The sequence below is a fragment of the Pipistrellus hanaki genome (assembly GCF_964339955.1).
Source record: "Pipistrellus hanaki genome assembly, chromosome: 2".
NCBI classification, from domain to species: domain Eukaryota; kingdom Metazoa; phylum Chordata; class Mammalia; order Chiroptera; family Vespertilionidae; genus Pipistrellus; species Pipistrellus hanaki.
In genome coordinates, this window is record NC_140504.1 from 73550610 (window position 1) to 73577315 (window position 26706).

The 26706-nt window shown below is 41.4% G+C and overlaps 1 protein-coding gene across 1 annotated transcript; it reads left to right on the top strand.

The window, feature by feature from the left end:
* On the top strand, positions 1-26706 carry LOC311615250 (cell cycle control protein 50C-like; the record flags this gene model as incomplete). Its single annotated transcript, XM_084870573.1, has 7 exons — positions 1-192; positions 2407-2517; positions 8421-8522; positions 11520-11607; positions 12014-12154; positions 22939-23148; positions 26483-26706. The coding sequence occupies 7 exons, from the start codon at positions 1-3 to the stop codon at positions 26683-26685; spliced, it is 1047 nt and encodes a 348-aa protein (XP_084726699.1). The 3' UTR covers positions 26686-26706.

Genomic DNA, 26706 nt, shown 5'->3' on the forward strand with positions numbered 1-26706 from the left:
ATGAACAAGCCACACGAGGAACAGCTGTCCTTGTTGCCAGACAACACTGCCTTGAAGCAGCAACGATTGCCGGCCTACCGGCTGCAGCTCTCAGCCTCCAAGGTCCTCTCTGGCTTCTTTGTCACAGGAGCATTCTGCCTAGGCATGGGCATCATCCTTCTATTGTCTGCAAAAAGCATCAAGGAAATAGAGGTTTGTTTCTTCTTATATGTTTAATGCAATTTCTAATAATTTTCTGCTTTGAGACTATGAATGAGCAGTCCAGTTGAGAACACAACCCCTCCACAGGAGCTGAATGAGACTCTAACATCCCTGTTTCAGCTGGCAGGCGCCCATGGTGACAGAGCCTGTGTGTGGTGGCTTTATTCATCCCTATTTCCTAATGAGGACAAATCAGTCTCACACTGTTGGCTCAATCAACCTTGTTTACAGGGTCTGGGAAAGTCAGGCTTTTGTGCTGGCAAAGGACTGAGAAAGCACTTGATAAGGATGAGAGGAGAGGCAAGGCCAAAGGACTGCCTGTCTGGGTGGCCCAGTTGGTTGGAGATCATCCCATACACCAGGTTGCAGGTTCAATTCCCAGTCAAGGGACATACCTAGGTTGCAGATTCAATCCCTGGTCCGGGCACATATGGGAGGCAACTGATCAATATTTCTCTCACATCAATGCCTCTCCCTCTCCCTCTGCTTTTCCGTCTCCCTCTTTCTCTGAGTCTCCTTCTTCTCCTTCTTCCCCTCCCTCTCCCTCTTCTTTCCTAACAATCAATAAAAACATATCCTCGGATGAGGATTAAAAAGAAAAAAGTGAAGAGCCAAAGACAGAGGCTATTTTAGCCCACTTTCAAGCATAGTGTCTTTCGCTTTGCAAATAAACTCTCTCTGAGTTCATCAACTCAATCTAGGAAAGGCAAGAACCAACCCAAACCTTTCTGGCTTATTAGGGACACTTAGCAAAATAAGCCAAGTTCTACTCAGTGAGAAAAGCTGACGTTAAGGGCACACCCCTCGGTTACAAGCCTCTTGCCAATGTTGGAGAATGAGACCCCCAGAAGCTGGTCTGAGATGGGAAGATGAGAGTTGGTCTACAGCTAAGCCGGCCATGCCCATTTTTCAGTCTAATGAATTAAGAAATGTCTTATTTACATCATCTCTGAGCAGACTGCCCTACATCCCAGACTGTGTGACCTTTGCTCCACAGGCAGCCATGGAAAGCTGATCTGTCCCCTCTGTCCACGTGGCTAGTGGCAACACGTTGAAGGCCAAGTCTGTTGAGGGTGATTTAACATTCAGGAGTGTGAGAGGTGCTGAGAATTCTGTGGGCTATGCAGATGAGGCAGATAAGCCAAGGTTGACTTGTGTCCTCGGAGAGCTAATGATAGAATAGGTAAGACAGTGTGTGGTAAGAACAGAGAGCTCAGCCATGCCTGGCTTGTTCACAATACCCACAACCCCTTCCTGTTCAGTGCCCAGCACATAATAGTCAGAAACTTGTGGAAAGAGTGGATTATAGCAAATGGTGAGGACTTTAGAAAGGAGAACTTGGGTTCAGTCCCACTCCTCCCATTGCCTTTCTACTTGTATTTTTTGCTGCCCCTCCCAGCTCCCAGCTTCTCTCTCCAGGAATAAGTGACCTTCACACAACGAAGTCCCTCAGCCAGAGCTCACAGGATTTGCTCATTTGGGACACACTTCCCTTTAAAAAAAAAAAAAAAAAAAAAAAGGCCACCCTACCATTTTCAAAGAATTGAACTTTTAAAAAATAGAATGTAACATTAAAAATCAGATTTATTCCACATATGTAAACAACCCTACATTTTGGAAATAGTTCTTTTTCTGTTTGGTGATTTTTAATAATGTCTTCTAGATGCCATGTAGAATAATTCCTTTGTATACATATTTTCCATACAATAAAATGGAAAAACAGTGAAGTGACTTCTCCATAAAGCTGATTAGACTCTGGCCGTAGGCCCATAGGAGACGTTGACTAATACTTTCCTAATGACACCTTTTTATGATCCAGGCATCAGGCTTTATCACAATAGGTTACATAAATAGTCAATAAAAACACTGAATTCCAGATCCGTGGCAAAATGCTACAGGTCTCAAAATGAAAGGCCCAGTCCTCCGAGTGACACAGAAGCTCTCCCTGCACTCCGGCTGCCCTTTAGTCGTGGCCAGACAGCATGCCCTTGACCCAGACAGCCTGACCTTGGTGGACTCAGGGCTTGAATTTTAAGATGTATACTCATGTAATTTCTTTTTTTAATTAAATGTATCGAGGGGACAATGCTTAACAAGATTATGTAGGTGTAAGTGAGCAAGTTTTAGGATACATCATCTGTAGATTGCACTGTGTCCACCACCCTAAACCAAATCTTCTTCCTTGTTCTTTTCCCTACCTGGCAGATAAATTACACAAATATATGTGCAAGCTGTGCAAAACTTCGGGAAAATGCCATTAATTTTGACAAAGAATGCTTCTGCTCCATTCCTTTTTACCTGCCAGAGATAATGCAAGTAAGTGAAATCAAAAGCCTTCAATTGGCTATATGCTGATCTCCTACTTCACACCTCGCAATAAGTTCATGATTTCCAACAAGTGCTTCCTGAAACTGAAAATGCCAAAAGTAAGGCAGTGCAGGTGGGGGGTCTTATAAAGTTCTGAGTTCATGTGCGACTCCTCACCCCTGTTTTCCCTTTGGAGTGTTGTTCTCCTTTGTCTCTAAGTTTCCATATTCTCTCCCTGCTCGGTGTTGTCACATAATTCTTCACATCAATCAAGCAGGTTTCATTCCAGTGTCAGCACAAGGGGGGATACCAGAGATCCCGGAATCCAACCACTCGTTTTATAGTGAGAAAATTAATGGGCTGAGAGGATAAGTGTCTGCACCAAGGTCACACGGTGAGTTAGTGTCAGAGGGTCACACACCTGGTGGGACTCTCTTTGGGACCCTCCAAGTCATTCCACATATGCAGTTGCCTAATCCAAGTCTTGGCCTGGCTGTCAGACGCGGTGAGAAATGCCAAAGAAATATTAAGAGAGTCCCTGCTCTTGGGCTGATCAAAGTCGTGTCTGAGAAGCAGATGCCAAGACAGGATTAAACATGCAAGATATTTATTGGGAGAACTGCCTGTAAGAGAAAATGGGAGGAAGCCCGAGGAGACAGAGCAGTCAGACAACACAGCTCTGGCCCCTGTGGAGGAGAGGGAAGAAGGGGAGCAGGAAGGAGGGAGTGGAAGAGGGAGAAAAAGAAGGAAGGAGACTATGTCCTAGACTGTAGTGTATTCCTAAGAATGTTTCAGAAGGCTCAGCGAAATTGCAAGGTTGCCAATGTCTTCCATGTGCATAAATGCAGCTCAGAGTCCCCGGTTCCTTGTCAGCCCGGCAGACACAGGCGATGGGTCACTCCCACGTCCCTAACACACGTCCTTCTCATGGACTTCAGGATATAGCGCTCCTGGAAAACCTCCTAGCTTTCTGGCTGCCCTTCTTTGGCTTATTATGTCCCTCCATCTTCCTCACACCCTGTGCTAGATCTGCAGGGTTTTAGCCTTAGCCTGCAGCCTTCTCCTCGCTCTGCGCACTCGCTTCCCTGGAAACGGCATCAACCTCCTGGCTTTAAGTGCCAACCATTGCCGACACCCTTTTTCTATCTCTAGCCCACACCTCCTTTCCGCTAGCCACTCTTGTATTTCCAGTTGTCCTCCTAATGTCAACATTTGGATGATCACCAGATATGTGAAGCTCAACTTTTCCAAAACTGAACTGACCACCACCACTTTTCCCCATCCCACCCCCAAAGAATCCATTCCAACCACAGACTTCTCAATCTCAGCTGATAGCAGCTCCTTCCTTCTGGTGCCCAGGCCAAAAACCAGGAGTTATTCTTGACTACTTCAGCTTCCTAACATCTCACACCCATTTTACCCTGTTTGCTCTGCCTTCAGAATGTATCCAGAGTCTGCCCACTTCTCCACAACTCTGCCACGGCTACCTAGCCCCATGCCAAATCCAGCTCTCACCTGATTCTCTGCAGTAGCCTCCTAACGGGTCTCCCTGTTTGCATCAGTGTCTCAACAAAGCAGCTAGAGTAAGCTTCATAAAGCACAAGTCATATTATGTCATTCCTTTACTTAAAAATTCCTGCGATGGCTCCTCTTTTCACCAAGTGAGAAAGTGCAAGGCTTTACAAGGCCCACCTGATCTGGCTTCGCGCCTCCTCTCTGACCTAATCTCTCCATTCTCTTCCACCCACCCCCACACCAACCACAGTGGAATCCTCATTCCTCAGACAAGTTGGACATACTCTTGGGTTGTTCCCTGTACCTGATATCCACTTGTCTAACTCCCCTGCCTCCTTCAGGTCTTGGCTCAGTTCTCATCTCAGTAAGGCCTACACTAGCCAACCTGTTTCTTGCTGTAGCCTGTCTACTTACTCCACCCCTGCACTCCTGATCCTTGTTACCTTGCTGTAAATTTAATTTTTTCCATAGTACTTATCACCTCTAGTCCTATATAATGAAGAGGTGATATGCAAATTGACAGTCACTCCAACACACAAGATGGCCACCCCCATGTGGTCAAAGATGGCCGCCCCCATGTGGATTCAAGATGGACACCACAAGATGGCAGTTGGGGGAAACCAGGTCAGCAGGGGAGGGTGGTTAGGGACAATCGGGCTAGCAGGGGAGCAGTTAGGCATCGATCAGGCTGGCAGGGGAATGGTTAGGGGGTGCTCAGGCTGGCAGGCAGAAACAGGGGCAATCAGACAGGCAGGCAGATGAGTGGTTGGGAGCTAGAAGACCTGGATCCCAGATTGGAGAGAGTGCAGACTGGGCTGAGGGACACACACACACATACCCCCCAAGCACAAATTTTGTGCACCAGGCCCCTAGTATACTATATAAATTAAAAATTTGTTACATAGATGTATTGTTTGTTGTCTCTTACTGTACTGTTGTATCCCAAACCCCAGTAACAATGCTTGGCTTGATTAAAGTTTACTTACTGAGTACATAAATCTTTGCTTCCTCCACAATGCATAGCACTGTATATTTCACATGGTAGATGCTCAGGAAACACTTTCTAGAATAGTAAATGAATGGAGGAAAGATAAAGTGCTAAATTATATGGCTTTATGTTCTAGGAGGCTTTGGTTTTATGTTTTTAAGGCTAATTATAAGCTTATTTCTTTCTTTTTTAAAATATATTTTTTATTGATTTCAGAAAGGTGGAGGGAGACAGAGAAAGAAACATCAATGATGAGAGAGAATCTTCATCGGCTGCCTTCTGCATGCCCCCTACTGGAGACCGAGCCTGCAACCCAGACATGTGTTCTGTCCTTCTGATTAATAGGTTGATGCTCAACCACTAAGCCACAGTTTTGGTTCTATGTTGTATCTTTCTTATTTTCCCCTTGACCCCATAAGAAAGCATGTTGGTATCAATAATATTCTGAACACATCTGTATTGATTATGGGTAGCTCTAATCATTTTTGTAAGTCAGGTATAAATTTCAAGGAAATTAGTGAGTTGTACTTGGGTTATAACTGAAATCTATATAAAGTCAGTGGGGGAAGTTTTACAAATGTATCCTTTTATTGTAAGTCAAAATTCTAGTTCTCTACAGGTGTACCCTTTCTTGCCTTCCTCAGTTCCCTATGCTTCCCCCAAAGTAAAAGTTCGAGTACTTTTAATTTAGAGGGGAGGCTTAAAACAACAGAAATTTATTCTCTCAGAGTTCCACAAGTCAAAAAACTTGAAATCATTTTGTCAAGCAGGATTGTTCCTTCCTGAGGGGCTCAGAGTACGTACACTTTTTTTTTTTAAGAAAAAGATCCAAAGGACGAGACCTTTGAAGGGCTTCAGTTCCCATCTGTCTGCGTCCTGTGTGACAGCTGCTCACTGCTCCTTTCAGGCAAAGGCTTTCCCGTACAAACCCGACCGACTGCTTAGGGCAATCACAGGGCCTTCGCTCGCCAGTCAGCAGGCACGGCGTGCGCTTGTGACGAACCCACGTGAGACTCTGCCTTAGGTTCGGAGTCCTGCGCCAAGTGCCACTGGTGTAAAGAGAAGAAATGTCATAAAGCATGGGCCGCCAGGACTAATCAAAGAGGTGATGATCTTTGAGGCCTTGTTAAGCGAAAACTTGGACATAGAATCATTGAAAAAAAAGGTTATGAAAACACTTCCCTCCCTAATGTGGTGTGTTCTCTGCCTGTTTATTTTATCATTTATATAAATATATAACTTGGTGTAAGTAGAATTCTCTTTTTTAGCTTCCAAGAAAATGTATGGTAAATTCCTTTCTGTGGACTTCACATTTTCTGCAGTTAAGGGTCAACAATAGAGGTTTCCCCTTTGGGTGAGGAAATGGAATCAGTGATTCTCGATACGCCTGGCTTATCCACCTTCTCATCCAAGCTCTGTGTTTATTACGCCGCAGCCTGCCTCTGCGATGGCCCAGCATCTCCCTCCTCGGTGTTCCAAAGATTGTTCTCTCACAACTGATTAAGCTCGCTGGCGTTCATTGTTTTCTGTAACTGGCCGCACTTACCAAGACCTTTATTTCCAGCCTGCCCTGGTACCCGCTCCCATCTTCCACACTCATCCTCTTAAAGGCTTGTAGGGTGCGGCCAAAATTCTTACCAAATGCTGCTTTTGCATCGTGTAAGGAATTTGACACGGTGAATTGTAAAGGAATACTTCTGTGTTTCTGGCACAGAACATAGCACATAACATGTGGGAGGCACTTTAAATAAATGGGAAGCCGTCATATATTTTTGGACTCAGGCCTCATTGTTCTGGATGTAGCTCATATATTAATGATAAAAGCTACATTGGCCATTTCCAGTTGCATTGTATAGGCTGTTAGTAAAATCTGTATCAAGTCTGCCTGGAGAATCTCCAGGGCCTTGGTATGCTACCATAGAGGTGGAAGCATGAAAGTGGCCTGTGATGGGGCAGCCTCACGCAGCAGTGCCCATGAAAAGGCCTGCCTCTCATGGCAACAAGGCTACTTACAACTCAGGCGAAAACCACCTGTTTTAGGATCAGTGAGTTATTCCATCTCCATTTGTCCAAGGGGTACGCCATTTCTGGAGCGAGTACTATACGCCAGGTACAGTGCTACATCCTAAGGATAAAAAGACGAAAACCCCGGGAGCTGGACCACAGAGAACCAGTCTCATCCTTTCACATGCCCAGTATGCACATGCAACTAACTACGCTCAGTGGCTCCAGTTTTAAATTATGCTTCATGGGTTTGCTTTGAAATCACGTGACTTTGATGCCTACCACAACCCCTAGGAAAACATATCTCCTAGTATTGCTGGGAAATAACAGTATTTGTAAAATAAAATTTTACATATTGAGAATACAAAGCCCAGTTATAAAAATACTAGAGGCCTAGTGCATGAAAATTCATGCACTGGAGGGGTGGGGGGGTCCCTCAGCCCAGCCTGCTCCTCTCACAGTCTGGGAACCCTCAGGGGCAGGAGGCAACCCGGTGATCAGAAGAAGGTGATGCCCCATCACACCTCTGCTGCTGCCACTGCCGACAGCACAAGCCTCGGCCGGCTCTGGTTACCTGAACCTCGGGTAGCCCTGGGCGGCTGGGCAGCTGCCATCCACGGCTTGCCTGCACCTCGGGCCGGCCCTGGATGGCTGGGGGCTGAAGGGACTGGGGACTCTGGGGCACGTGCAGCACTGAGGGGACCGCCATTCAGTGGCTGTGAGCGCTACCATCTTTGAGGGCATGGCCCTCAATTAATACATTTCCTCTTCATTAGATAGGATTTTCAAGGCAGTAGCCCTTATAGAAGCATTAAGAATAAATTATTTGGCCATTTTAATAATTCTTTATAGACCAGGATTTTCCAACACTGTTTTTTTATTTTATTTTAATTATTTTTCAATTCCAGGTGGCATTCAATATTATATCCAACACTGATTTTTTTCTCAGATGAGCAACACTGTTTTCTTTTCTTAATCCTCACCCAAGGCTATGTTTTATTGACTTTAGAGAAAGGAAGCAGGAGAGAGAGAAAAAGAAAAACGTCAGTGTGAGAGAGAAACATTGACCAGTTGCCTCCCATACATGCCCCAACCAGCGATCAAACCCAAACGCAGGTATGTGTCCTGACCAGGAATCAAACTCACAACCTTTTGGTGTATGGGACAACCCTTCAACCAACCGAGCTACCCCACCTCACTCCCCATCCCAGTTCCAACACTGATTTTTAATAATGATTTCTTGTGGTTTTTTTATTTGATTTAAAAAAAAAAAAAAAAAAAAAAAAAAACTTTTGTTTCCATCATTTTTTCTTTACCACTTTTTATATTTTGAAAATCCTGTGTTTATTAATATTCCGGTTTATTTTTTTACTCTCTTCTTACTTTTCACTGTTCTCCTTTACAGGGTAATGTTTATATGTACTATAAATTATATGGCTTCCATCAGAACCTCTATCATTATATTCTGTCCAGAAGTAATACCCAACTGATGGGTAGTAATATAAAGGTAAGGCTCTTTTTACTTTGGCATAATATCCTTTTTTTTTTTTTTAATCCTCACACCAAGATTGAAGATATTTTTTCCTCCCAGGAAATGGAAGGAAGAGGAGAGGAGAGGAGAGGAGAGGAGAGGAGAGGAGAGGAGAGGAGAGGAGAGGAGAGGAGAGGAGAGGAGAGAAAGAAACATCACATCGATATGAGAGAGACACATCCATTGGTTGCTTTATGCATGCACCCAAATCCTTGACTGGGAATTGAACCCACAACCCTCCAGTGGGCAGATCACTGAGCACACTCACCAAGCTCCTCTTTTTTCCCTTTAAACCAGATGGATTTTTCAGTCTAAATTTTCAGAATATAGAAAATTAACTCAAAAGCTGAGGTTTTACAGATAGAAATGTTCATTTCATTCTTGCATAAATTGAAGGGGCTGTGTATTCAGGATAACTGCTATTGAGAAAAGGAGTTATTTCCTCTCTTCAGAGCAGTGTGGATCTTGCTGGTTAAAAAGGGGTATCCTTTTATGCTCCAACCATTTTTTTTAACTTGACAGAATTTTACATTAAAATTGGATACATATTGGATTGTCCAAATCTTGGCAATAATGAATGTGTCAAAAGGGAAAATCTTCAATTATCTTTCAATCACAATCAGGATTTTATGTTTCTGTTAAAGTTGATGGCATACTAGGTTGACGCATTGATTAGATTTTAGTATTATTCCTTTACCCATAATTTCTGTAGTTATCTTTAAAGTTGCGGAATCACCAACCATTTTGATAGTGACTCTGAGAGATTTGTCTTAGTCTGGCTCTCTGTGTGTAGCAGTGTCTTTCCTATAACCGGGGCCGTCAGTCTAGCCAAGTTTAAGGAAGTTGGGCTCCACTTGAATAAAAGCCTTTGATTTAATTGAATATCCTTGCAGTCCTAGGATTACAAAACTTTACTCTTGGTAGATGATATTTAGCATGCCAGCGAGAAGAGCAATGAGAAAACCATTTTTTCTATACTGATATTATATTAAAGTAATAAATAATTTTTTAGCAAACACTCTTTTAAAACTATATTCTGGTTCTTAGGTAGGTAAGTCATCTAGCCTATAGATTCATGACTTTTATATTTTTTGGAATATAAATTGCACTTCAATAAAAACAGGTTTTAAAATGTATTTAAGTGTAGACTTAAGGTGATATTTAGTACAGCCAGTAAGGTAAAGTTTTTTCTTACAAACATATTTGCTATACTATGTATTGTTAATAAGGGGGGGGAAAAACCTTTTCTCTCTTCAGTCTACAATATTTATTTTATTTAAATAATAGAGGCCCGGTGCACGAAATTCGTGCACGGGGTTGGGGGGTGTCCCTCAACCCAGCCTGCACCCTCTCCAATCTGGGACCCCTCAAGGAATGTTCAACTGTCAGACATCCCTCTCACAATCAAGGACTGCTGACTCCCAACTGCTCGCCTGCCTGCCTTCCCGATTGCCCCTAACTGCTTCTGCCTGCCATCCTGATCACCCCCTAAGCACTCCCATACCAGCCTGATTGATGTCTAACTGCTCCCCTGCCAGCCTGTTTGCTCCCAACTTCCCTTCTCTGCTGACCTGGTCACTCCTAACTGCTCTTCCTTGCAGGGTTGATCGCCTCCAACTGCCCTCCCTTGCAGGCCTGTTCCCTCTTAATTGCCCTTCCCTGCTGGTCATCTTGTGGTGGCCATCTTGTGCCCACATGGGGGCAGGATCTTAAACCACATGGGGGCAGCCATCTTGTGTGTTGGAGTGATGGTCAATCTGCATATTACTCTTTTATTAGATAGGATAGAGGCCTGGTGCATGGGTGGGGCCGGCTGGTTTGTCCTGAAGGGTGTCCCAGATCAGGGTGGGGGTTCCCTTAGGGTGTGGGGCAGCCTGGGTGAGGGGCCTGTGGTGGTTTGCAGACCGGCCACGCCTCCCCCCCTTCCCCCCCCCCCCCCCCCCCCCCCAGCCATCCAAGCAGAGGCCCTGGTATCTGGGATATATTTACTTTCAACAACTGAAACTTTGTAGCCTGGAGCAAAGCCAAGTCCCCTGCTCCCTTGTGGCTGCTGCCATTTCTGTTTGGTTTTATGTATCTTCTATAATTGAAACTTTGTATCCTTGAGTGGAGACCTAGGCCAGCCAGGGCAGGTGGAAAGCTTGGCTTCATCTGTTGCCAGGGACAACCCTAGCTTGTTCTCTCCAGCTTCGTGGCTGCCACCATTTTTCTTGGGATTTATCTTCTATAATTGAAATTGTATTCTTTTTTTCTTTTTTTTTAAATATATATATTTTATTGATTTTTTACAGAGAGGAAAAAAATGAGATAGAGAGCTAGAAACATCGATGATGAGAGAGAATCATCCATCAGCTGCCTCCTGCACACCCCCCACCGGGGATGTGCTCGCAACCAATGTACATGCCCCTGACCAGAATCGAACCTGGGACCTTTCAGTCGCAGACCGATGCTCTACCGCTGAGCCAAACCGGTTTTAGCTGAAATTGTATTCTTGAGTAGAGGCCTAGGCTTGCCAGGGTGTGTGGAAAGCTTGGCTTCCTCTATTGCTAGGGAAACCCAAGCTTCTCAACTGCTCTCTGTGGCTGTAGCCATCTTGGTTGGGGTTAATTTGCATGTTCACTTTGATTGGCTGGTGGGTGTGGCTTGTGGGTGTAGCAGATTGGTGGTTAATTTGTATATTGCTATTTTATTAGGTAGCATTTATTTTATTGTTCAATATCAGTTTTTATTTGCTATTAAATCCCTTTAGCTGTAAAGGAATTTACACACACACATACACACACACATCCAAAACACAAAGATTTTCTAGCCTAAGTGAGCTGGAAGCCTGGGAAAAACCAGTTAGTAGACCATAATCTTGGTCTATGCCAATAAATCCGTGTGGGGAGATTTACATTGCCAGTGTTCTCACTTTCAACATTCTAAGGGAGTTGAGCAAAAGGACTTCTCAATCATGTATCATCTTACATCCAGGATGTTGAGAAATGTGGTTCATTCCAAAGGACCAGCAATGGAACCCCCATCTGTCCTTGTGGAGCTATCGCCAACAGCATGTTCAATGGTAGGTGATTTTTTTCCTATCTCCATGGTGTGCCCTTTCATAAGTGTGTAACCAATGTTCAGAAGATCATCTCTGCAACAGAATGGCAGGTTTGTTGTTTTTTAAATAATTTTGAATTCATTATCCACTGACTTACTGTATTTCATTTGCAAGTAAGTTCTTCCTTACTAGAGCTTCAAAGTAGTTAGGAACATGAGTTCAATGGAGCTTAAGAGTATTTTCAATCACTGGTGCTTTGGCACAATATTTCATATAAAAAATAGTATTGTGATTCCAACACCTACAGCATGTAGGCATGTTGAGAGTCTGCTAAAACCCTGGTTTATTTGTCATGTCTACCTTTGCGTATCAGAGAGTGAAAAAACACTTGCTTGCATCTATAACACAATTTTTAATTTCCTTACAGACACCATCACTCTTTTATACAACCTTAATTCATCTATATATATCAAAGTCCCAATGCTGTCCCGTGGAATTACATGGTGGACAGACAAGTACATCAAGTTTCAGAATCCAAAGTCCATTGATCTTCCTACTGCATTTGAAGGTAAGATCCATACATTAGTGTAATTTTTTTTAATCTCTTTGTAGATACTTTGGTGTTTATGTGTGAGGAAGTAATTACGATTTCCTCTTCTTCCCTTCTTCGTTGATTTTCTTTTTGTTTTAATTTTCCATACCTGTGAGCACCTCTATCACATACCTGTCAGAAATATGAAATAATTGTTGCCCTGGTTCCATCCAGTTTACCATTAGTAAAAAGGCAATGTTTTAAGAAACTGGTTGCTCCATCTAAAATTAGGGTGGCCACATAATTTACTGCCTGAGCTAGTGTATTTTTGAGAATAAAAGGGGACACTAGAATGACTACAGATATAATTATTTGAAATTTTTATTTATTGATCAATAAATTAACATCATTTTGGTAGACCTATAAATAATTCTATTACAAACTACTTTAAAAATGAAACTATTTAAAGTTGCATTTTATGATTAATCAATTTGAATTTGTTAACACCTTTAATTGATTCTTCTATTTTAACCATAATTTTTTAAATTGAGAAAATATCTATAGGTTCTGAGGTGTACTATTATGCTCACAGCCAATTTTACTAAATGGGGAATATTCTCATTTTCAGTGTTTTTGTATTGAAATATACTAATATTGTGAACCAAATATTTTCATAGGTAGTGTCTTTTCAACTTCACTTATTTTTCTATTTATAAATTTTTTTAATGTATTACTAAATTTAGATGCTACAAAATCTTGATATCATTTAATTCTGGTAGAGTAGAAAATTTTACTAAGTTAAAAATAAAAGCTCCATCAAAATATACATTGAGATATTCTAAAACATTTAAAGATTTAAATTTAAATTTAAATTTAAATCTTATACACATTTTGAACTTTCATATTTTATTTTATTTTTTAATATATTTTTATTGATTTTTTTACAGAGAGGAAGGGAGAGGGATAGAGAGTTAGAAGCATTGATGAGAGAAAAACATCGATCAGCTGCCTCCTGCACATCTCCTACTGGGAATGTGCCCGCAACCCAGGTACATGCCCTTGACCAGAATCGAACCTGGGACCCTTCAGTCCACAGGCTGACGCTCTATCCACTGAGCCACACCGGTTTTGGCAGAACTTTCATTATATTTTAAATTATTCCCTTGCTTTTATAGAGGTAAATTTTAGTATCTTCTTGTTTACTATATACTAAATCTTCAAAAACTAAGGTTTTTTGGCATTCCATATTTCAAGTACTTTAAAATTTTTTTTACAACTATTGAACAAAAGCCAACCAAAAGTTAGATGGCTCATTTATCAAAAAATGTTCACAATCATTATAGGACTCATTGGTTGACATACGAAAATAGTTCTTTAAGAGCTCAAACATTTCTAAAATTCTGGTTAATGTATAGAAAAACAGACCACATATATACCATGCTGAAGAAATTTTTTCATTTAACATCCATGTCCTTGTAAAAATTTTGCAATTTAAGGAGGCAGGTAGATGCTGGAAGAGGTCAATGGGGAGGCATGGGAGAGAACTTATGTAATACTTTCAACAATAAAGAATTTTTTTAAACTTGCAGTTTAGTTTCTCTATGAATATATAAAAATACTCAATTTTACACAACCTACAACTCTTTTTTTATTAATAAAATATCAGAGCTTCTTTAGGTATAATTGTGAATTATATACATACCTCAAACAATTTTAAGCATATTTCTCCGTCTTTTTAAAATATAATTGTATTAATTTCAGAGAGGAAGGGAGGGGAGAGAGGGATAAAAACATCAATGATGAGAGAGAAGCATTGATCAGCTGCCTCCTGCACTAGGCTTGAGCCTGCAACCTGAGCATATGCCCTGACCAGGAATCAAACTGTGACCTCCTGGTTCATACGCTTCTGGGCAGCATGGGAAGGTGGAAAGGCAGTTCTGGGCCAGAGCTAAAAGGCAGCTCTGGCCAGAGCGAAGGCAGTGTCGGCAGCCAGGGGAAGGAAGGCCCATTCTTGCACGAATCTTCATGCATTGGGCCTCTATCTACTAATAAAAGGGTAATATGCTAATTAGACTGGGAGACCTTCCAGATGTCCTTCCAGACAAAGCCATGTTTGCAGGGCTGAGGCAGAGGCAGTTGGGGCGATCAGACCAGGAGGGGAGGGCAGTTGGGGGTAGTCAGACCAGTCGGGGGCAGTTAGGGGTGAAAAGGCTGGCAGAGGGGAGCGGTTGGGAGCGATTAGGCCAGTAGGGGGGGACATTGAGGGCGAGAATGCTGGGGGGGTGGAGGGAGCAATAGGGGGTAGTAAGGTGAGCAGTTAGGAGCCAGCAGTCCCAAATTGCAAGAGGGATGTCCCAGATTAGAAAGGGTGCAGGCGGGGCTGAGGGACACCCCACCCCATGCACGAATTTTGTACACTGGGCCACTAGTATTCCATAAATGAGTGAGATCCTGTGATATTTATCTTTCTCTGACTGGCTTATTTTGCTTAGCATAATGCTCTCCAGGTCCATCTATACTGTTGCAAATGGTAATAATTTCTTCTTTTTAAAGCAGTGTAGTATTCCATTGTGCAGATGTACCACTGTTTTCTAATCCACTCATCTGCTGATGGGCATTAGACTATTTCCAAATCTTAGCTATGGTGAATTGTGCTACTATGAACACAGGGGAATCCTTTCTGATTGAGGTTTCTGTTTTCTTGGGATATATACCTACAACTACCCTGTTTCTCTGAAAATAAGGCAGTGTCTTATATTAATTTTTTCTCCCAAAGTTGCGCTAGGTCTTATTTTCAGGGGATGTCTTATCTTTCCATGCTCTAGGTCTTATTTTCGGAGGATGTCTTATTTTCGGGGAAACACGGTAGTACTACTGAGTAAAATGGCAGTTCCATTTTTAGTTTTTTTAAGAAATGCCGTACTGTTTTCCATGGTAGCTGCACTAGTCTGCATTGCCACCAGCACTGCACGAGAGTTTCTTTTTCCTCTGCATCTTCATTAGCACTTGACATGTGGTTTGAGATGGTACCTCATTGTTGTTTTGATTTGCATCTCTAGGATAATTAGTGACTTTGAACATGTTTTCATATGTCTCCTGGCCTTCTGAGTCCTCTTTCGAAAAGTATCTATTTAGATCCTTTGTCCATTTTTTTTTTTATTGGATTGTTTATCTTCTTTCTGTTAAGTTGTATGTGTTCCCTATAAAATTTGGAGATTAAATCTTTATCAGAGATAACACTGGCAAATATGTTCTCCCATGCAGTGGGCTTTCTTGTTGTTTTGTTGATGGTTTCTTTTGCTGTGCAGAAGCTTTTTATTTTGATGTAGTCCTATTTGTTCAATATTTATTTATTTATTTATTTTTAGTTTCCATTGCTCTAGGAGCTGTGTTGGTAAAGATATTGCTACAACAAATATCTGCTATTTTGCTGCCTATAGCTTCTTCTAAGATTTGTGTGGTTTCCTCTCTTACATTTAAGTCCTTTATCTGTTTTGAGTTCATGGTGTAAATGAACACACCTTTTTGTGTATGGTGTAAGTTGGTGGTCTAGTGTCATGTTTTTTACCTATATCTGTCTAATTTTTCCAGCACTGTTTATTGATGAGACTGTCTTGGCTCCATTGTATGCTCTTGCCTCCTTTGTCAAATATTAATTGAGCATAATGGCTTATGTTATGTCGATTTGTGGGTTCTCTGTTCTGTTCCATTGGTTTATATGTCTGTTCTTAATGCCAGTACCAAGCAGTTTTGATAACAGTGGCTTTGTAGTATAGCTTGATATCTGATATTGTGATCCCTCCAACTTTGTTCTTCTTAAGATTGCTGCAGATATTCTGGGTCTTTTTTTTAATCCAGATGAATTTTTGGATTGTTTTTTCTATGTCTGTGAAGTATGCCATTGGTATTTTAATGGGGATTCCCTTGATTTTATAGATTGTTTGGATAGTATAGACATTTTAACGATGTTGATTCTACCAATCCATGAACATGGTACATTCTTCTATTTGTTTGTGTCTTCCTCTATCTCTTTTGTCAGTGTCCTGTAGTTTTCTGAATACAGGTCTTTTACCTACTTGGTTAAGTTTATTCCTAAGTCTCTTAATTTTGTTGCCATGATAAATGGTATTATTTGCTTAAGTTCTCTTTCTGAGAGTTGATTATTGGTGAATAAAAAATTCCATAGATTTCTGGGAGTTAATGTTGTACCCTGCTACATTGCCAAATTCATTTATTAAATTTACAAATTTTTTTATGGAGTCTGTAAGATTTTCTATGTACAATATCTTATCATCTGTGAATAATGATAATTTTACTTCCTCCTTCCAATTTGGATGCCTTTTATTTCTTCTTATCTGATCCCTGTGACTAGAACTTCAGCACTATCCTAATATATAATGACCAAAGGCTAGGCTGAGCAGAAGTCAGTGCTGGGATGCCATGGTGACGCAGCACTGACTGCCATCTCTGCAGGCAGCCCGACCCAGAACTGACTGTCCAGGGTGCTGTGGATCAGGCCTGAAGAGAGGCCTGTAGAGAGAAGCAGGGTCTGATCCATAGCCTCTGTGGCAGCTGTTAATCAGCCGTTGCTTCTCTCTTTTACTCCAGGCCTGCCCAGCAGCCACACCTCTCTTTCTCTAGGGCCTCTGCTGGGGCTGCTGATCAGTGCCACCCCTCTGATCAGGCCCATTGATAGGCCCAGAGATGCTGACTGAACCAATCAGAAACAAATCTGGGTGAAGTGTGAGGAACCAATGATTATGAGGCAAAGCTTTTGATGCTGACTGGCATAGAAACCTACCAATAGGAATCAAATCTGGGTGAAGTGCAAAGAGCCAATGGCTGCCTAGGAGGCAGAGCTTTTGGTGCTGACTGGCATAGAAACTGACCAATGAGAACCTAATCTGGTGAACTGAGAAGGCAGAACCTAAGGTGGGGGCTGAGGAAGGGTTTTAAGGGCAACAAGAGGATTTAAAAATCCTCTTAGGTTTTTTTTTGAATAGTTTGAGGAGTATAGGTGTTAGTCCTTCTTTGAATATATGCTGAAACTCCCCTGTGAAGCCATTTGTACCAAGACTATTGTTTGCTGTCAAAACTGGTTTGGTTCAGTGGATAGAGCATCGGCCTGTGGACTCAAGGGTCCCAGGTTCAATTCTGGTCAAGGGCATGTATCTTGGTTTCAGGCACATCCCCAGTAGGGGGTATGCAGAAGGCGGCTGATCGATGTTTCTCTCTCATCAATGTGTCTAACTCTCTATCCTTCTCTCTTCCTCTCTGTAAAAAAATCAATAAAATATATATTTTTAAAAAGACTATTGTTTACTGAGTTTTTAAATTACTGCTTCTATTTAATCAGTTGTTATTGGCCTATTCAGGTTTTCTGACTCTTCCTGACTCAGTTTTAGAAGATTTTTTTATTTTTTATTTTTTTAGGAATTTGACCATTTCTTCCTCATTGTCCATCTTGTTGGTGTACAGTTGTTCATTGTATTTTCTTACAATTCTTTGTATTTCTGAGGTATCAATGGTTACTTCTGCACTTTTTTCTGATTTCATTTATTTGGGTCCTCTCTCTTTTTTTCTGACTGGGAGTTCATCAATCTTGTTTATCTTTTCAAAGAAACAGCTCTTAGTTCCATTGATTTTTTTATTATTGTTTTTTTAGCTTCACTGTCAATTATTTCTGCTCTAATCTTTATTTCCTTCCTTCTACTTACTCTGAACTTTTCTTGTTTTCTTTTTAATTGTTTAAGTTGTAGGGTTAAATAATTTATTCTTAATTTTTTTTTTGTCTTATGAGGTATGCCTGCAGTGCTCTGACCTTCCCTCTCAGAACTGCTTTTGCTATGTCCCAAAGACTTGGGGTAGTTGTTGGTTCATTTTCATTTGTTTCTAGGAAGTTTTTAATTTCTTTCTTGATCTCATTGGTAACCCATTCATTGTTTAATAACATGCTATTTAGCCTCCCATATGTTTGAATGTTTTTGAATGTTTAACTATCATTGATTTCTAATTTCATGCCATTGTGATCTGATAAGATGCTTGATAAAACTTCAATCTTCTTGAACGTACAGAAACTTGTTTTGTATCCATAACATGTTGTCTATCTTTGAGAATGACCCATGTACACTTGAAAGGAATGCATATTTTGTAACTTTGGGGTGAAATGTTCTATACATGTCAATTAAATCCACCTGATGCAATGTATCATTTAGAGTCTCTATTTCCTTATTAATTTTTTGTCTGAAAGATCTATCCAGTGAATTCAGTGGGGTATTAAACTCCCCTACTGTGACTGTATTACTTCCTTTCTCTCCCTTAATGTACTTTAGAAGTATTTTTATACATTTAGGTGCTCCTATACCGGGTGCATATATGTTTACCAGGGTTATATCCTTTTGTTGAATCTATTCTTTCAGTATTAGGTAGTGGTATCTTGTGATGGCCTTCAATACTTCAGATATGAGCATTGCTACCCCAGCTTGTTTTCATTTGCATTTGCATGGAAAATTCTTCCCCTCCTTTCAGTCTCATCCTGTGTGAGTCTTTGGTTCTGAGGTGGGACTCGTGTAGACAGCATAATTGGGTCATGTTTTTTTATCCATTCAGCTACCCTAGAGCTGATTGTAGCATTTTTATTGGCACGTTCAAATTTGCATTTAGTGTTATTATTGATTAGTGCTTACTTATTGTCATTTTAATTCTGTATGCCTAGATTTCTCTTTCTATTTCTTCTTTTCATTACATCATCCCTTTAGCATTTCTTGTAATGCTGGCTTGGTGGTGTTGAACTCCTTTAACCCTTACTTTTTGTCTGGGAAGCTCTATATTTCACTGTCTATTTTGAATGATAGCCTTGCTTGATATAGTAATCTTGGTTTCAGATCCTTGCTTTCCATTACCTTTAATACTTCATGCCATTCTCTTCTGGCTTGTAGAGTTTCTAGTGAGCAGTCAGCTGACTGCCTTATGGGAGTTCCTTTATAGGTTACAAATTGCTTTTCTCTTGCTACTTTTAAGATTCTTTCTTTGTCTTTAATTTTTGGTATTTTAATTATGATGTGCCTGATTGTGGCCTGTTTGGGTTCTTCTTGCTTGAAATTCTTTGTAACTCCTGAAATTATGTGACTTTTTCCTTTGCCAGGTTAGGGAAGTTTCTACCATTATTTATTCAAACATGTTCCCTATGCCTTGTTCACTTTTTTTTCTTTTGCTTTTTTCTTTTTTCTGCTCTGTCTTCTAATTCAGTTATCTGATCCTTGGATTCCCCTTATCTACTGTGTATTCCTTCTACTATGTTCTTTATTAGTGCTGTGTCATTATTCATATCTTTTCTCATGCTCTTGAGCATGTTTGCCATCATTATTCTGAACTCTATGTCTAATAAATGTCTTCTCTCCATTTCGTTGAGGTCTTCTGGAGAATTCTCTTATTCTTTCATTTGGAACTTTTCTTTTCATCTCCCCATTTTAGATGTCTATTTCAGTTTGTCTCTGTGTATTAGTATATCTAATACACCTCCCAATCTCTAGTGTGAGACAGTTTCAGACACTGTTACTGGCCCTGAGTCCCCTGATTGGAGCTATCAGTAATCACAGTTTATGGCTCCCTCTGCTGGAGCTGGGTGCCTTTGGAAAGAACCAAGATTTGCACCCAGCTCTGCTTTTCCTAGTCCCTTACCCAGCATTAGCTCAAAGTCTCCAGAGACCTGGCTCTGCTGCAGACCAATTGACACTCAGTCTTGAATATCCTCAGGTTATCTATCACAGGGTGGGGCGAGAGGTCTTCCAATAGAATGGGACAACTGCCTTCCACACAGTCAAAAACTGCCTGGATGGCAAAGGTCTACTGGAGAAAGATGTCCTCTGCAGTGTGAGAAAATGACTCAGCATAAGAAACCAAGGTGACTGCCCTCCAAACTCAACTCCAGAGCTCCCATTCCTGGATTCTGCTCACACAGCTTAAGTCCACTCTGCCCTCCCTCTGATGGAGCCTGACGTGTGAGGCTGCATGAAATTTTATGCATTAGTCCTTTAAGAGCTTGATGCATTTCCAGCAATCTCTGTTGGGCAAACAGCAACCCTGCTGCTTTTCACGGCAGATGTTATATGAGTACCTTTCTCAGTTTTGGTGCTCTCTGCTGTGGAGAGTATGATGCTATCACAGAATACTCCCAGAGCTCTCAGTGGGATCTCCCCACAGCTGAGATATCCCTCCAGAATTTCAGCTGCTGTCTGTGGGACCCCAGCCAGCCCTTTCACACCTCAGCGCTTCCCACCAGTCTCTATGTGGTCTCCACTTTCTGTCCTTGTTTATCAGAGTTCTATCCAGCTAATTTTCAGTTGATTTTTCAGGGTAGTTGTTTCTGTATTTTAGTTGTATTTCCAGTTTGGTCCTGGGAGAGTGTCAGTGTGGCTTCCACTTACTCTGCTGCCATATTAGAAGTCCGACACATATTCTTTCAAATTAGTGTTTCAGGCCCTAACCTGTTTGGCTTAGTGGATGGAGCGTCGGCCTATGGACTGAAGGGTACAAGGGCATGTACTTTGGTTGTGGGCACATTCTCAGTAATGGGTGTGCAGGAGGCAGCTGATCAATGATTCTCTCATTGATGTTTCTAACTCTTTATTCCTCTCCCTTCCTCTCTGTAAAATTCAATAAAATATATTTTTTAAAAACCAACAAATTAGTGTTTCGGTTCTTTGGATATATTCTCAAAAGTGGGATCACTGGGTAAAAAGGTAGTTCCATTTTTAATTTTTTGAGAAAACTTCGTACTATTTTCCACAGTGGCTACAAAAATGTATCTTCCTACCAATGGTGCACGAAGGTTTCCTTTTCTCCACATCCTTGCCAACAATTGTTGTTTTTTAATTGGTAGCCATTCTGATTGGGAAAGATAATATTTCATTGTGGTTTTCATTTGCATCTCTCTGATAATTAATTATGTTGAACATTTTTCATATGTCTATTGGCCAACTAAATATCTTTTTTGGAGAAGTGTCTATTGAGGTCCTTTAATTGAGATGTTTGTCTTCTTGGTGTTGAGTTGCATGTGTTCTTTATATATTTTGGAAATTAACTCCTTATCATATATAGCATTGGCAAATATGTTCTCCAATTTATTGGGTTGCCTTTCATTTTGTTGATGGTTTCTTTGCTTACAGAAGTTGATAATAAAAACTGTATTGCCTGGCTGGTGTGGCTCAGTGTTTGGGCATTGACCCATGAACCAGGAGGTCATGGTTCAATTACTGGTCAGGACATATGCCTGGATTGTGGGCTCAACACCTACTATGTGCCAGGCTCTAGACTGTGAAAAGAAGATGAGAAAGACACTGTACGCAAGAGTCTGCTGTGGAGTAAGAATGACAGAAATGCCCACAGTCAAGTAAGCAGTGTGAGGATGACAATAAACACAACAGGCTCTCCCTCTGGCACGGCCCTCACCCTGTGTTTTCACTGTTGCTATGGCACTGAAACCTGCCAGGCCTACTGGTTTTAGAACAGACTTGCAGCACCTGTGCTCTCTACCACCCCTCATTTACCAATTCCTCGCCCTTGCCTCTAATTTTGAGCTCTTAGGCACAGTGCTACAGAGAATATCTATGCAACACAAACTTCATGCACTTCCATGGTTATTTCCTTAGAATGCATCCCTAGAAGTAGAATTTTTGGGCTGAAATGTATGCAACATATATTAAAGCTTTTTTTTTTTTTAATATATTTTATTGATTTTGTGCAGAGAGGAAGGGAGAGAGATAGAGAGTTAGAAACATCGATGAGAGAGAGTCATCGATCAGCTGCCTCTTGCACACCTCCTACTGGGGATATGCCCGCAACTAAGGTACATGCCCTTGACCGGAATCGAACCCGGGACCCTTCAATCCCTAAGCGGACGCTCTATCCATTGAGCCAAACCGGTCTTGACTAAAACATATATATATATATATATATATATATATATATATATATATATATATATATATATATATATATTTTAGAGGGTGAGGGGGGAAAAATATATGGAGAGAGAGAGGAGAGAGAGAGAGAGAGAGAGAGAGAGAGAGAGAGAGAGAGAGAGAGAGAGAAAGACATCCATTTTTTTTATACATTTGTGTTTGGTTCTTAATAGTCACCTTGACCAGGGATGGAACTTGTAACCTTGGCATTATTGAGATGCTTTTTTGACTCACTGCATGGTCAAACATATGTGGAATTTTAAGTAAAATAATCCAATAATGAACCTTGATGCATGTTCCTAGATTGTCAGAAATAATGTTTTGGGGGGGGGGGGGGTATTTCTTTTGCCAGAGATAATGTTTATCCACACACTTATATGTTCCACACAAGAGTCCCCATTTCCACTGCCTCGTCAGTGGTTGTCATTCTTTTTTCTTTAAATATTAACCAACTATCTTATTTTAATTTACTCTCTTTAGATCACTAGTGAAGTTATGACACTATCAGAGCATATGATGCTATCACAGAACATGGCCACTAGTATTGTGCTCTACCTATTTTTTCAGTGCTCCATTTAGAACACATAAGATACATATAATTTTATATTCCACTGTGTTTTTTTACCTTATAATAACATAATCAGCATGCCTCCCACCCTGTTTCCTTAAGTCTTTATAACCATTATGTTTAATGGTTACATACTCAGGTAGTTTACACACACACACTTTTTCAAAATTTTCTATTTTATATTTCTCTTTCCTAAAAAAAAAAAATTTAAAAGTTATTTCATTCTCTAAGGAAAACTGAAGGTGGGTAGGTGATTTTTCCCAACCATGTCCATTATTTTGTTCCCACAGGAACTGCAAAGCCGCCATACTGGCGTAAGCCTGTCTATGAACTGGACGGAGATGACCCAGAGAACAATGGCTTCATCAATGAGGACTTCATAGTGTGGATGCGGACAGCTGCCTTTCCTACTTTCAAGAAACTGTACCGTCGACTCCATCGAATACAGTATTTTACTGAAGGTTTGCCTGCTGGTAACTATAGTTTCAACATAGCCTACAGTATCCTTTTATATTGCTTCTTTTTGTAATGAAGGAAAATTAGTGTCCATCTGGATGCTACCCTGTTTCCCCGAAAATAAGACAGTGTGTTATATTAATTTTTGCTCCCAAAGATGCACTAGGTCTTATTTTCAGGGGATGTCTTATTTTTCCATGAAGAAGAATACGGTACACATTTACTGTTAAGTGAAAATAAAGGAAATTTATTACCTGTATACGGTACTGTAGAATGGTAGTTGTCAACACAAACCAGACAAACTGTGAATCCTACAGTATCAAGAATTTACTCATTTATTCAATGACAATCATGTCATCATCTTCTGGAACATCATCATAACAATCCAATTCCTGAATTTCCTGGTGAATTTCTTGTGACTCCATTTCTTTCAGAATCAGTGGACTAAATCTCTCATGTTTAGCAATAGCACTGTCTTTAAATGAGTACTTCTTGTCAAGGTAGCCTGCTCGCAGTGCATTTGCAATGCAACTGTCAGTGATTTTCTCCCATGAATTCTTCACCCAAGTCACAACCTCTTGCAGTTTAGGTTTCACAAAGTTTATGGTAAATTAATTTTCATTCTGAGACAGAGCCTAGGGGGGCCTTACTTTCAGGGGGATGCCTTATATTTCATTCAGAAGGAAACCTGTAAGTAGGTCTTATTTTCAGAGGATGTCTTATTTTCGGGGAAACACGGTAGTTGTCAAATTATTTCATTCTGTACTTTTCTATTCTTCAAACAAATCTTTGGGAGGCAGAATCTTTCCAGGGTTTGTACACAGCTTTGAGGTCAGCCCTGTGGCATCTCAAGGCTGCTGGCGAGAAGTGGTTCATGGGACGCCCCGTGGGCCAGAGGATCTTAGCACAACATACCTCCTCCGTTTCTTTGTCTGCTGGGGAGCTTGAATGAGAAATCTTGGGGATAAGTGAATGACTGTTCCATCATTTCTATCCAGAGTAGAGTGAGGACATTTCCATCATGACAGGGGGGGAGGGATGTTCCTCAGTCAGAGGTTCCTCATTGATGTGACACCATCTCTACCTGTCAGTTTGTTGCCTCCAATTCCATCCTTTTAGCAGGGCCTCTAATTCTATTCTGTGAAAATGTAAGAGTAAAATTTCAGCAACCCTGCCTTCTCCCCTCCCCCGCCAAAAAAATTTGAGATTGAAAGTTGCTTGCACTGCTGGTGGGAATGCAGACTGGTACAGCCACTGTGGAAGGCAATATGGAGTTTCCTCAAAAAGTTAAAAATGGACCCAGTAATCCCACTTCTAGGAATATATCCCAAGAAACTAAAAACACCAATCAGAAAGGATATATGCACCATCATGTTTATAGCAGCACACTTTACAATAGCTAAGATTTGGAAACAGCCTAAGTGCTCATCAGCAGATGAGTGGATTTAATTAAAAACTGTGATACATCTACACAATGGAATACTACACCGCTATAAAAAAGAAGGAACTTTACCATTTGCAACAGCATGAATAGAACTGTAGAGCATTATGCTAAGCGAAATAAGCCAGTCAGAAAGATAAATATCACATGATCTCACTCATTTGTGGAATATAATGAACAACATAATTGATGCACAAAAATAGATCCAAAGACAAATGGCAGGAAATTGGGGGGGAAGGGTGTTTAGAAATCAACTAAAGGACTTGTAGGCATGCATATTAGCATAACCAATGGACACAGACACTGGGGTGGTGGAGGCTTGCCCTAAGGGTAAGAATTGGGGAGGGGGGCGGTCAACTGGGGGAAAATGATACATTTGTAAAACTTTAGACAATAAAAAAAATGTTAACAACAACAACAAAAAAGTTGCTTGACAGTGGTCTCCAGAATTGGACCCTCTGATCCCATCAACTGTGTCTGTGATTGCCTTACCAGTAAAGCAGGTGCAGTTGCCATCAAGAAATGGGGAGGGGGAAATAAATGTCCTGAACTGCTGCCCTCACCGTGCCTGGTGCTGAGTTTGGGGCAGAGGGGAAAGAGGGGGTGTCTGTGTTCCAAACAAAGGAGACCCTCTCTCTCTCCTTTGGACACAAGCTCTCCTGGGGTGACTTCAGCCAGTCACATTTTTAATGCTGATGACTCTCAGGTCTAAATCTTCGACGTAGACCCTCCATCTGAGCTTCGGTCCTAGCCTTGCACTACCTGTGTTAAGCCCTGGCAGTGTGTATGTCCCACTCAGCCTCGAGGCCTGGCAGATGTGCACAGAGAATGAAGCCCAAGCTATAGACAAAACCTGCCACTTCTAACGGAGTGAGGAAAAGACCCTCTGCTAGAGCTGAGGGGGAGAGAAAAAGGCAGATGAGTTGAGGTGGCACTCGAGGAGCTGGTGACAATGAGGAATTTTGACGTAAAAGAGAGACTGGGTTTCCTTGTGCCTTTAAGTAGCATGTGGCCCAGCGATCGGAGGCCTTTCGAGAACGTTGCTGGGAGATGCCGCTGCCCTGTGCTGTTGCTATGAGAAGCCTTTATTTGTTTATTAGTTTGGTTTACCAAAAGGCACCAGATGTTTGAAAACCTCAGACCACAGGCATAATCAAAATGACATCATTAAACTGCTGGTGACAGCAAAGCCACGTCAAGCACTTTCACCCCAGCAGCGAGGGATGCCGGCCTTTCCGAAACCCAAACGCATGCCCCGCCTTTAGTTTTCCCACCAAAAATACTCCTCCAGGCAGCTCACTATTTCTTTCATATGTTTTTATTGATTTTTTTGAGGGAGAGGAAGTGAGAGAAAGAGAGAGAGAAACATCAATGTGAGAGAGAGACGTGGATCCGTTTCCTCCTGCACCCACCCCGACCCACGACCGGAATGGCGGCGCTCCACCAACCGAGCCACACCAGCCAGGGTGACAGCTCACTATTACTTTGTTCTTCACTCCACTTGAAGAATTTTCCCTGAGGTAGGAATTCAAACCTTAGCCTAAGAAGGCTTTTAGCCTACCCTGGGTCTTCTGAGTCATAAAACCAAAAGTAAAAGTCAGGTTTGCTGAAAAACCTATCTGTATTATTTCTATTTCCTTGGGTTAAAATACATGTGTTGAATTTTCGGTTGTCTGTAAGTCATTCCAAGCTGTCTACGTGTCAGAATCCCTTTGGTACAAGATGACGATGTAGAGGGAAGCCCTGTTTTTACTTAATTTCATGACAGTAACGTACAATGCACTTCTTGATAAAGATTAGACCCTATGAAATTATTCAACCCTGTTTTTACCTTCGAAAACAGCAGTTTTATGTGGTCCAGCCTGGTGTGTTTAGGACACGCGGAGGTAGAGCTGAGACGTGCGGAGACAGATCCTTAACAGACCTCCTTTCCTTAGACTTCCCGGTAACCAGGTTCCGAGGAGAGAAGTCGGTCGTTCTTTCCACCCTGACGTGGAGCGGCGGCAGCAGCCTTTTCCTAGGCCTCGTCTACACGGTGACAGGAGCCGTGACGTGGCTGGCCTCCTTCTCCATGATGGCCATTCACCTGATGCTGGCAAAGAGGAAAATGTTCTTCCCCAACTACAAAGTCAAGCTTTGAAAGGAAGAGCAGAAAGCACAG